We start from the raw sequence: 12699 nt of genomic DNA, 5'->3' as shown, positions 1-12699 counted from the left end.
AAATGGAAGGTGACCTGGACTTCTCATGTACAATACTCCACAGTTATGAACATGTTGATATGCAAAATATTACTAAATTGCTAAAAATTCAATTTCTCCGCTCCAAAATTCAAAAGATGGAAATTTAAATTTGTTTCCATTTGCTAGAATTCCACATGGAACATTCATACCTTGGAATTTTTTTTATCTAGCAGTAGCACCCAAACACTAACTACATCACTACTGTGTTACAACTCACAAAGGAAGGCACATATTACCAATCAAGCTTTGGTAAATCCTTTGATGAAAAGGCTAACGCAACTTGTCAAAAGAAGAAGAAATTCAGAAATTTTTCTTTTTTCATTAACTGGAAGAAATTCAGGACGTAAGCACAAGCTGTGTCTCGTGTTCAGTTCAAACAAGGTGGTACTGAGCACTGACAAGGTGGGGCCTCAACTCAAGCCACGTGGCCGCCGCCGCCGCCCCCCTCGTCGCCGGCCAGCTGCGGCGCGGCCTCCCTGACCTCGAGGATCTCGACGCGGCGGTTGGTCCGCTTCCTGATCTTGATCGCGACGTCCTGCGGGCTGAAGGCGCCGAAGACGCTCACCCTGCCGTGCTTCCTGTCGATCAGGTGGCTCTCCAGCTCTGCACACAAAGCAAGCAAGCAGCATCAGTCAGTCAGTCAGTCAGTCGCCGGCGAGGCGACGGCGTCGCCATGGCGAAAAAGCTTCGGTCTCAGCTCGAGCATGCGCCCGCACCATGCATCTGGAGCAGCGCCCTCCTGATCTTGTGGTAGCACCCGTTGCAGTCGATGTTCATCCTGAGCGTCATGTAGTAGAGCTGCAACACAGCAAGCAAGCAAGCAAAGCACAGAGATCAGTTCACCATTGCCTGTCAAGCTTCGACCTAATCATGGTCATGGCAGTTACCCTGTAGTCCATGGAGAAGAAGGAGCAGCTCTTCCTCGGTGAAGACGACGACGACTCGGCGGTGGCTGAGAGGACAAAGTGAACGAAGGGTTCAGGCTGCTACTAATTCAGAGTTCAGAGCATCAAAAAGGCAGTGAAAAAGTTGGCTGGATTCTTGCTCTGCTTTGGTTATTAGTGCTTAAGTGTGCTTCTTTAATTTGAACCTTTTTTGTGGCTGGTTGCTGCGTGACTCGATCACATTCCATTCCCTTGTGGGATCGATGCATGGTCTTGAGAATCAGATTCTGGCAGGCTGGCTGCCATGAACAGTCCTTTTCGTTGCTTCTCACCTTTCTCATGAGCTCTCCATTCTTGGCATCTTCAGTCTGAAGTCTGAACCCAGGGCCCGCCTGCAACCATGGACTGGGCGCTGTTCTTTTTGAGCTACTTCGCCAGATTATTACCGTGGAATATTTGCTCTACGCCTATAAGAATGTTTTCTCAAAAAGCTTTCTTCCGCTGCGTTGTTAAGTTTATTTCTGAAATATTGAGTTTATCCATATAATCAAGTTGATAACCGATGACAACAATCCGCTTCAAATGTGCTCTGAAGTAAAAAGAATTGGACAGTGATACAGATATGTTTTTGGATCAGCTTAGACACTTTTGTTTTTTTTTTAAGAAAGTGCAGACTCTTATTATGTATCCAACAATTCTCCTTTTTTTCCTTCCTCAGGATTCGGTTCATGATGTTCCATCGGGATTGAGATTTTGGATGGGGCAAACTGATAAGTTTGTGCAGGTGGTAAAATTTTCAATGCTTCACGAAGACAGTGGTGTGTGAAAAGAATAATGGAACTAGTTCATGGACAGATTTGTCACTAACACATCTGTAGAAAATGGTGCACTTTTTATAGCTACATGCAAATCTATGTAATCATGCCCACAATATCAACAATAGCTATCAAGTGTAAAGTTGCAGACCTTCACCAGATGAACTGGTTTAACCCTGCCAGTTTTACCAGGACAGTATGATCATGGCTCAGATTCTTCATTTTTGTACTGGAAAAATTCTGTTTCAGCTGAACCACCAAGGCTATATAGCCTCTATGTAACTTTCTTACCTCTCTTCAATTACTTCTCCACAAACAAAATTTCCAACAAGTGACATCAACTTCACAAGTTGCAATGTTGCCATGGAGGGGTAAAAGGTTACAGAATCCATTTTTATGTCAGATTGAATGAGATAATACAAGAGAAAGATAAATATGGTATGAACTAAACACAAACACACTGACATAAAGATTTTTCCAGTTTTCTATGGAATGAATAACCAAATGGACTGCATTACACACTAGACTTTGACATCAGAAGTACTAGACTCAGCTTGTCTGGTGGACACAATAACTAAGTGGATGAACCAAAGTCACACATCTCATCAAGGATGCATAATTCATAATAATAATAATAATAATAATAAAGAACAGATGTATCATCCTTCATATCCTGCAAGTTCTTTCTTCATCTGAACAACAGCTAGCTGGGCAATGGTGCTATCCCTGAAACTGGTTCTCCACTGATCTTGCATGCTTCTTCATCAGGCACTGAATTCATCAGGATCTCCTGAGGGGCTATGCTCCTTGTTGTATTCCTGGCTGCTGCTACCACTGCCCCCATCTGAGTACATTCTTGGACCAAACGATCCTCTGGCCCTACGCTCAGTCCAGTTCAGACCGTCAGACTTCAGCACATCTGTAAGATCAACTTGAGGTTGACTGTGATCGGTTCTGATCTCTTCAGGAACAGGCATGCCAGCATACTTGAAGTTGGAAGATCCCAGATCATCGGCGCGCCGCGGTTGATCAGGTCTGGTTTTTTCACCTTTGCTTGAGTTCTGCACATCTGATCTTGCTGGTGGTTCAGAGCCCTGTGAATTGCCTTGGTTTGCCACTGCTCCTGCAGATCTCGCACCAGCAGCACCCCTGTCTGATTGCCTGACGTTCTCTCTATCTTCTCTTGCAGAAGCTTTTCTTGGAGCAATGATTCGAATTCCAAGAGCTTCTGCGGTAGGAATTCGGCGGGCCATGTCTTGCTTGTTCTCAAAAGCCTTCCATTCGCTGTCAATCCACTCAAGCGAATGCCTCAGTTCATCCCTGCGGAACAACACCATCTTCTTCTCCCCTGCGAAAAATCAGACCAGCACAAGAACTCCCATCAACATGGCATCAAGCAAGAATTTGCATGGGGTGTTAAAATGTTGATCAAGATGATTATCAGATGATCACCTGGTAAGTAGGCTTGCAGCCTCCCAGCATCATCCACCCTCACCACAATACCCTCCCACCAGCCATCGTACAGCCATCCATCGACGACGCTGCCGAGGCCGATCGTCGAGCGGCTCCCCCTCTCCAGCGCATTATGTGGACGAACCCTTGGTCTTCCAGAGAGGCGTATGCGCAGGGTGTCGGCGTTAGCTGTTCTTGTCACTCGCAGCCATTCCTGCGGGACCAGAATCGTGCCATGTCAGGGTGAGCTGGATGGACATGAGCATGAGCTTGCCATTTGGTTATTATAAAAGAAGAGTCTTTTTACCATCTTTAAAAAAATATCTTAGGGTACCATACTTTTTAGTATAAAAATTTAGTACCTTAAAAGTACATGGTATTTTGAGGTTATATTAAAATTTTTGGTACCTTAAGATACTTTCTAAGGATGATAAAAAAAACCCGTAAAAGAAAAAAGAGTACTTCTACAGTCATGCCATCACCAATAGTATTAGTATTCTACTATCAATAGTAGAAGTGATCTCAACCGTTAATTACGAGTTCTGCACTTCTGCTACTGATAAAAAAAAGGTTATTCTACTACCAGTGATTGAGGTAGAAATATAGATGGATATAGTCCATCGGATAAGATATGACAGAAAGGTGCTGATTAATTCTACTGCCGTTAGAGACCACCGCGAAATTTGTCACGACGGAGAGAAATGTAATTTCAGAAGAAGTGGTACTGAAATCAGGAAACATACATACCTCTAGGTTTGCTCCTGGCCTTTCAGAATCTTCAAGGTGTTGGTAGCTCACCTTGATGCGATCTCTGTTCCTCCTGATCACCGAGCCGATGAACCAGCAGCCCCTTATGCCGCTGTCCTGGGACAGGCATTCCACAGTGCAACCAGGGGAGAAGTACTGCTCGAGATACTGCTCCTGAGCAGAGCTCAGCAAACCGGAGGCAGACTCTGCCGGTGAAGCATTGCATGGAGGGACACTGACCACCATGGACTGAACATTCCTTGCATCACCTGCAGTGGGGCTCTCCTCCACGGCCTGATCATGGTTTGCCTCACTCCTCTTCTGCTCTCCGGCTGATGAGCCAGGCAGCTTGTTCTTGCTGCTGTCGGATGCGTCGGAATGCGCGGTCACCGGAGATGCGTATGGGATTACTCTGAAGATCTCCTGCTCTGAATATCCTTGCAGCTGTGTAATGTCAAAGGGTTTGACGTTGTCGTCGTCATCGATCTGCCATATGCACAGGTACGGATGCGGCTTCCAGTTGGAGTCTTTGCCGGTGATCTGAAACTTGTCAAGGTGCTCAGCATTCAGGACTGCGACCACTCCATCTACGCATTCGACTCCGATGTCTCGCAGCTCGTCGGAGAAGATGAGCTGCGTGTCATTACCAACTGGAGCAAGCTGAATGCCAGCCTTCTTGACCGTGAGGAACCATCGTATCTGAACCATCTTGTTTGCATGGTCATCCTCGTAGAGTTCTTCCACATAAGCAACCATTCTCTTGGTATCATGGACCGAGATGTAAACGAAATCATGAACCTACAAAGAGATAAACACAATCGATGTAAACCAATACCAATCCCTTAGTATGAAAGTAAAAAGAAATTATGCAGATGATTGATGAATTGGGTGTTATAGGAGTTTTAGTTGCTTTGGTGTTTTCAGGTGTTTAGTGTATCTATAGGAAGTGATCTTGAGATGCTTATAAGACGGTCCAACGGTGTTTTTAGTGTGAACCCTTTCTTGGGTGGATGCGTATCTCTTCTTTATTAATGAAGAGCAATTTTATAATTCTTAAGTAGGTACCGAGAGATATCAAATTTACATAGAAAAAGTAAAATAGTATATTATGGTACCTTTTCAAGTACCGTAAAATTGTTCATTAATGAAATGAGGCTGGCAGGTTTTCTAGCTTTTTTTTTTAAAAAAAAGGAGAGATAATTGATGAACATACCATGATTGTGCATCCCTTTCGCCAGAAGGACTTGTAACACTTCCCTTTTTTGGAATGTGATGCAGGACCTAACCATTTGAAGTGATCTGAATCATTTCCAGCAGCTGATGATGAAGAGTCCTGCATAAATAAAACCGGATTTCCTTATTAGCTTTAATACATATAATGGTCAGTTGGAAGCATTTCTCAGGAACAGTAAAAATGATCATAAATTAACTTAATGTACCTCTGGTGTGGAGATATTACCAAGCTTAGCATCTTCACCATCATTGTTACAAATTGCAACTTCCTCAGATCTAACATCTGCCATGAAATTTTCACTATTAGGACTGACGAAACGAATAATTAAGATACACAAGCCAGTTTCCACAGTGGTTACTAGGCCAAACATAGCACCCTAAAAAAATTAAATGTAAATAATATGATGAACAAAACGAAATCAAACTGAACATGGCCTAAAAAGGGTTGCTAATATAGGGTAAAATGAGCCTTATCCCATTGAGGTATTGACTGCACAGTGATGAGGTACATTCATTTTCCTAAAATGGAACAAAAAGAAGAAAGAAGAGAAGGGCAAATGTTTGTGTCACTAATGGTAGAAGTGCATCTCACTTGATTAATTCAATCCATAACGTTGTTTAAGATCAGGTAAATAAGATTAAAAACAGGATATCTGACTAGATAAAGAACAAAACTATACAGCTATTGAAGTCAAGTTCTATGACTCTTTGGTTTAATAACTGCACATAAGTCTGAAATGTAGAGACATGGCAAGTCTTCATGTAAATTGCAAAAGCATAAACAAAGCCATCCCAGAGAGGTACATGCAAGGTCAAGCCATACTAATAACAATTACCGAGTGGATATAATATACTGAAAAGCAGGTAAAGTTTTAGATCATTTAACCCAATATGCATATCTTCACCGTATATAGGAAAATGTTGCTCACTTATATATTCTACAAACATGCACATATTACAAAAATAACATCCAATGTGTGACTGCCATGTGGGGCCAGAGCCCTCTAACTGTAATAGTACGTACGGGTTGGAACCCACACGTCAGCAACTCAAAGATGCTTATCCCAAATAAAATCCCAACAGTGAAGGCATAAAAGTAAATGCCTACCGAATTAAGACCCCCTCCCTAGATACAACAGGAAACATATTAACTGTAAAGAAGTTTTTCCTTAAATGATTTATATATAGCTCCTTTGGTAGATCCAGAATGGAATGTCTACGGTAAGTTGCTAAATAAAGTAGCAATACTATAACGAAAAAAAGTGTAACCAAAGTAACAAAAAAAGATCATTAAATTAAGCACATCAAACCAAGAAAGTATCACTTCCCTTACTGCTAATCTTACACATATAGGTGATAAAAAAATCTTTTTCTTTGGTACAGAGACATACAATTGCAGCACATCGGATCATAGCATGGAACGAGCTTAGAAATGTTTACCTAAGATGAGCGAGCCGAGCCAGTCTACCACTTCCTTCCTTGACTGCCACCGGAGCTGCTCAACTCCAACAAACGCAGCCACCTGCATCGCCCGAAGGGACCGTAGGAACGGCTCATGTACCACATAAGTCACCCTCCCATTGCCACGGTGTGTCCCCACCACCGCCAGCTCCCTCTCCCCACTAGTGACACTAGTGGCACGACGGAGGTAGTAGTTCACAATGTTGCGTTGCCCCTCGTCACCAGAAACAGAATCTATCTCGAACCTAATCCACCTCCTAGCTGCTAGCATGGTGGTGTTTGCACCAACCACCACATCCGAGCGAGCCCTTCTGCCCCCGCCCCGTCCCGAGTTGCGCCCATTCCCGTTCGTAGCCCCTCTGCCACGTGCATTCATCGCCGTACTAGCTGGGAGTAGAGCAAGAGAGGATCAGTTACCACCTCAAGCTACGATGTGGTGTGCTACAAAGAAAAAGTGAAGTGGTGTGCTACAAATGATTTGTTTGAAAAATAGTTGGAAATTCTTATAGCCAAGCAAAGACACCGTTTGGACCATGGGGTCTATGAGTTCTTATAGGTGGGGAATTAGTGCATTTTTGCGTAGAGCACCCTAGGGTTTGCTGGAATTTAACAGTCAGGCTTCTTTCATGTAGGTTGTGAAATGCCATCTTCATCCTGTAGGTTTAGAGGAATTATGGTCTAGGAGTTCCTCATGTGGGACGTTGGGGGTTGATTTGATCAGCCTCATGGAAACTCCCAATACAATTTTACATGCCCAGTAAAGATCATTTTGCTTGTGGCTAAAACTTATTCAGCCATTATTTGGGATTATTACCAATAAAACATTTTTTTTCATGGCTTTCACACAGTTACTCTTTTCCATGGAAGCTAATGGCCGGTTACTGATTGATATGTTTTTTTAATGTTTTTTAGGGGAAAGAGTATAATAATAAGTGTATGAAAAAATCGCTGAATATTATTATTGGAGAAAATCCTATTTATTTTCATTGTGATAAAATTTGGAATTGATCCATGAGTTTGATCCAATAGGCATATTTCTGCACAAGTTCTCTAGCCAAATGTTTGAATTTGTTAAAGTTGCACGACAGGAAAAGGACTATTGTTTTGTTAGATTTATTGCCAAAAAACTATTAAACTGCAGCACCATAATGAATATCAAACAAACAAAAAATGACTATAAGAGACGAATCGACTAAAATAAAATACCATGTTTTCTCCGACGTCGATCCCACTCCATGGGGTTGGCTGGGAGTGCTAACACAATACATGGGCGATCAAGATCTTCAGTACCTACTTTAGGTGGATCATCAGTAGATGTATTCGATCTCATAGGAAATAACTTTGAAATTTACCAAGAGTTCCCCCATCATCTCTTTCTGAGAGTGAACCAGGGTTGCACTTACTCAAATCTCGGCTAAGCCCTCTTGCCTCATTGCATAGTTTTGATGCCTTTTCTCCATTGTTTCCCATCTAGAAGTTTCAGATTTACAAGACTTATCTCTCGTCTTCCACAATAACAATTGCACCGAAACTTTTTTGGGTGAAGAGTTCTTTCTATGGCAAGGGACTATTTATAATGGCGGCCATAGGTATTCGACCCTAGCGCTAGTTTCTATGTGTGGCGTGGTGCTCTTTGCTTGCCAGCTGTGTCTACATCACACTCCATCGACGCCACGTGTATTTACTTGCTGCTATAATAAGTTTATCTTTCCGAGTAGGATTTCTCATATACATCATTTGTTTTCCTTATATTTTAGTGAATAGAGTAATGCAAATGTTGAGCAATGATGAATTTTCTACTCTTGCCTTTCATAAAGTAGCCGGGACCAATTGAAATTAAGATTTTTCAAAAAAACATTTAATGATATTGTTAATGGTTTTTAAGGTATTCATCCCTTAAAAGTTTGATCATTTGGGGACTATATAATCAGAAAGTAACATAATCATAGAAAAATATGTGATTCTTTGAACTTCAATCCAAACATTCCATGAAATAAGCTTAATCTTGATTTTATCCGATTGTGGCATACCTTAGAGTCCTACCACATCTTGGGTAATTTTATTCTATGGCTTTAGAATCATCGAATTAGTTTATATAGAACTTATATTCAATTACATAAATTCAGAGGTATGGGTATGAAAAAAAAGTAAGATTACATATACAAAATGTATAAATATTGGAGGGCTAGAATGAAAAATAATGGCATTAATACCAGCATAAGAACAGCCAAAAATAAAAGTGAAACGCCTATAGAGGTCACCTGAATTTTGGTACTAATTTATTATGTGGCTACATTTAGACAGGGGCGATGGTCCATGGTTGAATTCACATGTACAATGCATGATATTTGTTTCTATCTTAAGCTTTTTTATATCTTTATTTATCCTTAGGGATAGAATGAGATGGAGGCGGACTTGATGATGTGGAAGGCTAAAGAACTGAGTTATGCATGGATACATGCACACATCATTTAAGTCCAATTTTGTCCACTTCAATATTGGCTGGAATGTGGTGGTGTAGGCCAAATATATGACATGGAAAATTAAATAATGCAGCCTAAAAAATAAAAATTTACAACAAATGCTATCTATTTACTTCTTGTGCAATCTTATCATTTGTTCTGAGGGATGGAATAAGACGAAACCACCGTACGCATATGATGTGGAAAGACAAACTTAATACTTATCCATGCAAATGCCACAACATAATCATTGTTCTATGCTACCATTTAATCATTTTCATACAATAAACATTATTGTTTCTCTTCAGTTGCTCAAAGCAATGTAATAGCAGGGTATCGACCCATCCTAGAGGATAAAAGTATCATTGCTATAGTGATATTTCAGTAATGAATCTTATCATTTTGATAAATACACAAAAGTTTATATGTATAATTATTGGAGGGCTATAACGAAAAAATGATGGCATTAATACCAGCATAAGAAAAGATAAAAATAAAAGTGAAACGTCTAGGGAGGTCATTTTAAATTTGGTATTCATTTATATGTGGCTACATTTGGACGCGGGTGATGGTCCACAGTTGAATTCACATGTACAATGCATGATATTTGTTTCTATCTTTAAGCTTACTTATATCTTTATTTATATTTAGGGATAGAATGAGGTGGAGGTGGAGTTAATGATGTGGAAAGGCTAAAGAATTGAGTCATGCTCATGCATGGATACATGCACAACCATTTAAATATATTTTTTCCGCTTTAATATAGGCTAGAATATGTGGTGTGGGTCAAGCATATGACGTGGAAAACTAATTAATGTAGCCAGAAAGTACAAATTTAAACCAAATGATAGATATTTACTTCATGTGCAATCTTATCATTTGTTCTAAAGGATGGAGTACGTCGGGATCACAATAAGCATGTGACATGGAAGGGCAAACTTAAAACTTAGCCATGCAAATGTGACAACATAATCGTTGTTCCATGTTATCTTTTCTCCTTTTTATACTAGAACTATTATTGTTTCTCTTCAGTTGCCCAAAGCAATACAATAACAGGGCGTTGCAGCATCCTAGAGGTAAAAGCAACATTGCTACAGTGATATTTCAGTAATGAATCTTATCAATGGTAAATATGCACAAGTCCATATGTATAAATATTGGAGGGCTAGAATGAAAAAATAGCATTAATACAAGCATAAGAAAAGCCTAAAATATAAGTGAAATGTCTACGGAGGTCACCTGAAGTTTGGTATTCATTTACTATGTGGCTACATTTGGACGAGGGTGATGGTCCATAGCTAAATTCACATGTACAATACACGATATTTGTTTCTATCTTAAGTTTTCGTATATCTTTATTTATTCTTAGGGACAGAATGAGCTAGAGGTGGACCTCATGACGTGGAATGTTAAAGAATTGAGTAATGCATGGATACATGCACACAACATTTAAATCCAGTTCTATCCATTTTAATATAGGCTAGAATATGGTGGTGCAGCCGTATAGGTCATGCATATAGATGTGGAAAACTAAATAGTTAAGACAAAAAAGTATAAATATAAAACAAAAGCTAGCTATTTACTTCTTGTGCAATCTTATCATTTTTCTCAAGGATGGAATACGACATAATTACAGTAAACATATTGTGTGGAAGGCCAAGCTTAAAACTTATCCATGCAAATGCCACAACATAACTATTGTTCTATGTTATCTTTTGCTCATTTTTATACTAGACGTATTATCGTTTCTCTTCCGCTGCTCAAGGGAATGTAGTCACGAAGTGTCACGGTATCCCAGAGGATAAAAAAAGCATTCTTATTGTGATATTCTAGTAATAAATCTTGTCATTATGATAAATATGCAGAAGTCCAGGTGTTGTTCATAAATGTGGTTCCCGCTATATTTTCATTAAAAAGTGTTTGTTGTAGTAGGCGGATAGTGGTAGATTAATAAATGGCATTTGTACATAGAATTGTTTTAACACTTGAAATTCTCCTCTTCTTTGTGGACAGTGAAAGTTTGCTCTCTATCAAAAATATATTTAAGTATATAATATGCTAATGTAAAATCTTAACAAGAATGGATTCTACCATCTTCCATATATGTACTGAAAGAAGCAAATCACTATGAAATGTAAGAGGATAATCTATATGTATTCTCTACATCTTTTTTGATCCTTTATTTTTATTTAATAAATAAGCTTTACTATTTACAACTCATTTTGGGGTGTATTATTGGCATGGTTTGATTATGTAATTATGTGTTTCTTTTTTTAGAAATTCTTCTCATATGGTATACTTTTCTCATTACCAAATTTATTTTACTTACATGTTCCGAAGTTGGGAAGGGGAACGCATGACTTGTAAAGTCGACATGTGGAGTGATGAGCAGTGTTTCCATGTTTGTTTGCTTTTGATTTTTTTCCCCTAATATTTACTCCTTATTCCAAAAAAAAATGGTATTGATATTTAAAATTTTAAATATTTAAGCATATCCCATGGCTATAAGCAGTAGATATAGGTCGTATTCAGCGGTGAGGAGAAGGGGGTTAGTTATCCGGCGCGGAAAACGTAGTAATAGATTGGTACATGATTAATTAATTATTAATTATTAAAAAAATATAAAATAGATTAATATGATTGTTTAAAACAACTTTCCTATAGAAAATTTTCGCAAAAAAGACACTGTTTAATAGTTCGGGAAGCGTACGCGTGGATAACGAGGGGTTTAGATATCTTATCCGTTCTATCGAACGTGCCCATAGTCATATAGACACATGTGATCGAATGAATGATTGCTTTGTTGTATATGCATGTCTTGTTCTTAACACAAGTCAAACCATGAACCTAGTGTACGTATGCACATGCATGCCAGGTGATCACACATAAGCAAGTCATGAGGCATGTGTGCCTACCAACCCACTTGTAAAGCAAGAGCGTTTTGGCTCTTTCTGCTTTTATGTGCCGGTGGTGCCAAGAAAAGCAATAACTTCAGTCCAACCCCACCAACTTTGGGTGTTGTCTCCTTGTTTTAGTTTCCTTTTTTATTTCTTCATTTTGCCCGATTTACGGATGTAACAATAGATCTTGTCCGTCCTACCAATCAGTTGAGCATTATATCACCTTTTTCCAATTCTTTATTTTTAGCTAGTTTCACTCTAGGTGTTTTCCAGGGCTCCTTTTCCTCCTTTAAAGTTTCTTTCTACTTCTTTTTGTCCTCGTTTTCACATTTTTCCAATTCTTTGTTTTTGACTAGGTTCACTCTAGGTGTTTTCAGGGGCTCTTTATTCTTTTTTTTTAAGTTTATTTTTTTCTTATTTTATCCTATTTATTGGCACAACGAGAAGTGATGTATCGAGTCCAACTCTACCAACCCGTTGGGTGTTTTCTCCAGTTTAGACTCTTTTCTTTTTATTTCCTCCTTATTGTGCCAAGTTTGTCTTATATGTTTTCCACATTATTTTCTCCGGTTTCTTTTCTTTTTGGATGGTTTCACACTAGTTGTTTTTCATCACCCCCCTTGCAGTTGAGCCCCCTATGTTAGATCTTCAATTTGGTGTTTGAAACATTATGAGCTTTCCCATTTTTTGTTATTCATTGTAATAGTTGTAATGATTTTGATCA

At 39.4% G+C, this 12699-nt stretch overlaps 2 protein-coding genes across 2 annotated transcripts; both read right to left on the bottom strand.

Annotated features, from left to right (window-relative positions):
• Positions 1-17: 17 nt before the first annotated feature.
• On the bottom strand, positions 18-1062 carry LOC102699431 (heavy metal-associated isoprenylated plant protein 25-like). Its single transcript, XM_015841314.2, has 3 exons — positions 909-1062; positions 738-819; positions 18-624 (listed from the first exon to the last, which is right to left on the bottom strand). The coding sequence occupies exons 1-3, from the start codon at positions 918-920 to the stop codon at positions 437-439; spliced, it is 282 nt and encodes a 93-aa protein (XP_015696800.1). The 5' UTR covers positions 921-1062; the 3' UTR covers positions 18-436.
• A 909-nt stretch (positions 1063-1971) lies between these two features.
• Positions 1972-8083, bottom strand: LOC102722981. Its single transcript, XM_015841313.2, has 8 exons — positions 8017-8083; positions 7820-7894; positions 6593-7000; positions 5359-5435; positions 5133-5252; positions 3920-4717; positions 3173-3386; positions 1972-3068 (listed from the first exon to the last, which is right to left on the bottom strand). Exons 1-8 carry the CDS (start codon positions 8081-8083, stop codon positions 2485-2487), a joined length of 2343 nt encoding a protein of 780 aa, XP_015696799.1. The 3' UTR covers positions 1972-2484.
• Positions 8084-12699: the final 4616 nt, after the last annotated feature.

Source organism: Oryza brachyantha, chromosome 9 (assembly GCF_000231095.2).
Source record: "Oryza brachyantha chromosome 9, ObraRS2, whole genome shotgun sequence".
Classification (NCBI taxonomy): Eukaryota; Viridiplantae; Streptophyta; class Magnoliopsida; order Poales; family Poaceae; genus Oryza; species Oryza brachyantha.
This window is presented reverse-complemented; position numbering and strand designations above follow the sequence as displayed.

What these genes read in the sequence shown, in the direction of transcription:
- LOC102699431 (XM_015841314.2), bottom strand. An exon ending in GGCGCTGCTCCAGATGCATG is followed by an intron (nt 625 to 737) that starts GTGCGGGCGCAT and finishes CTTTGTGTGCAG; the next exon opens with AGCTGGAGAGCCACCTGATC.
- LOC102722981 (XM_015841313.2), bottom strand. Translation starts at nt 8,083, where the DNA reads ATGGGAAACAATGGAGAAAAGGCATCAAAACTATGCAATGAGGCAAGA. An exon ending in AGGGCTTAGCCGAGATTTGA is followed by an intron (nt 7,895 to 8,016) that starts GTAAGTGCAACC and finishes TAGGTACTGAAG; the next exon opens with ATCTTGATCGCCCATGTATT. An exon ending in GAAAGGGATGCACAATCATG is followed by an intron (nt 4,718 to 5,132) that starts GTATGTTCATCA and finishes ATCTCTTTGTAG; the next exon opens with GTTCATGATTTCGTTTACAT.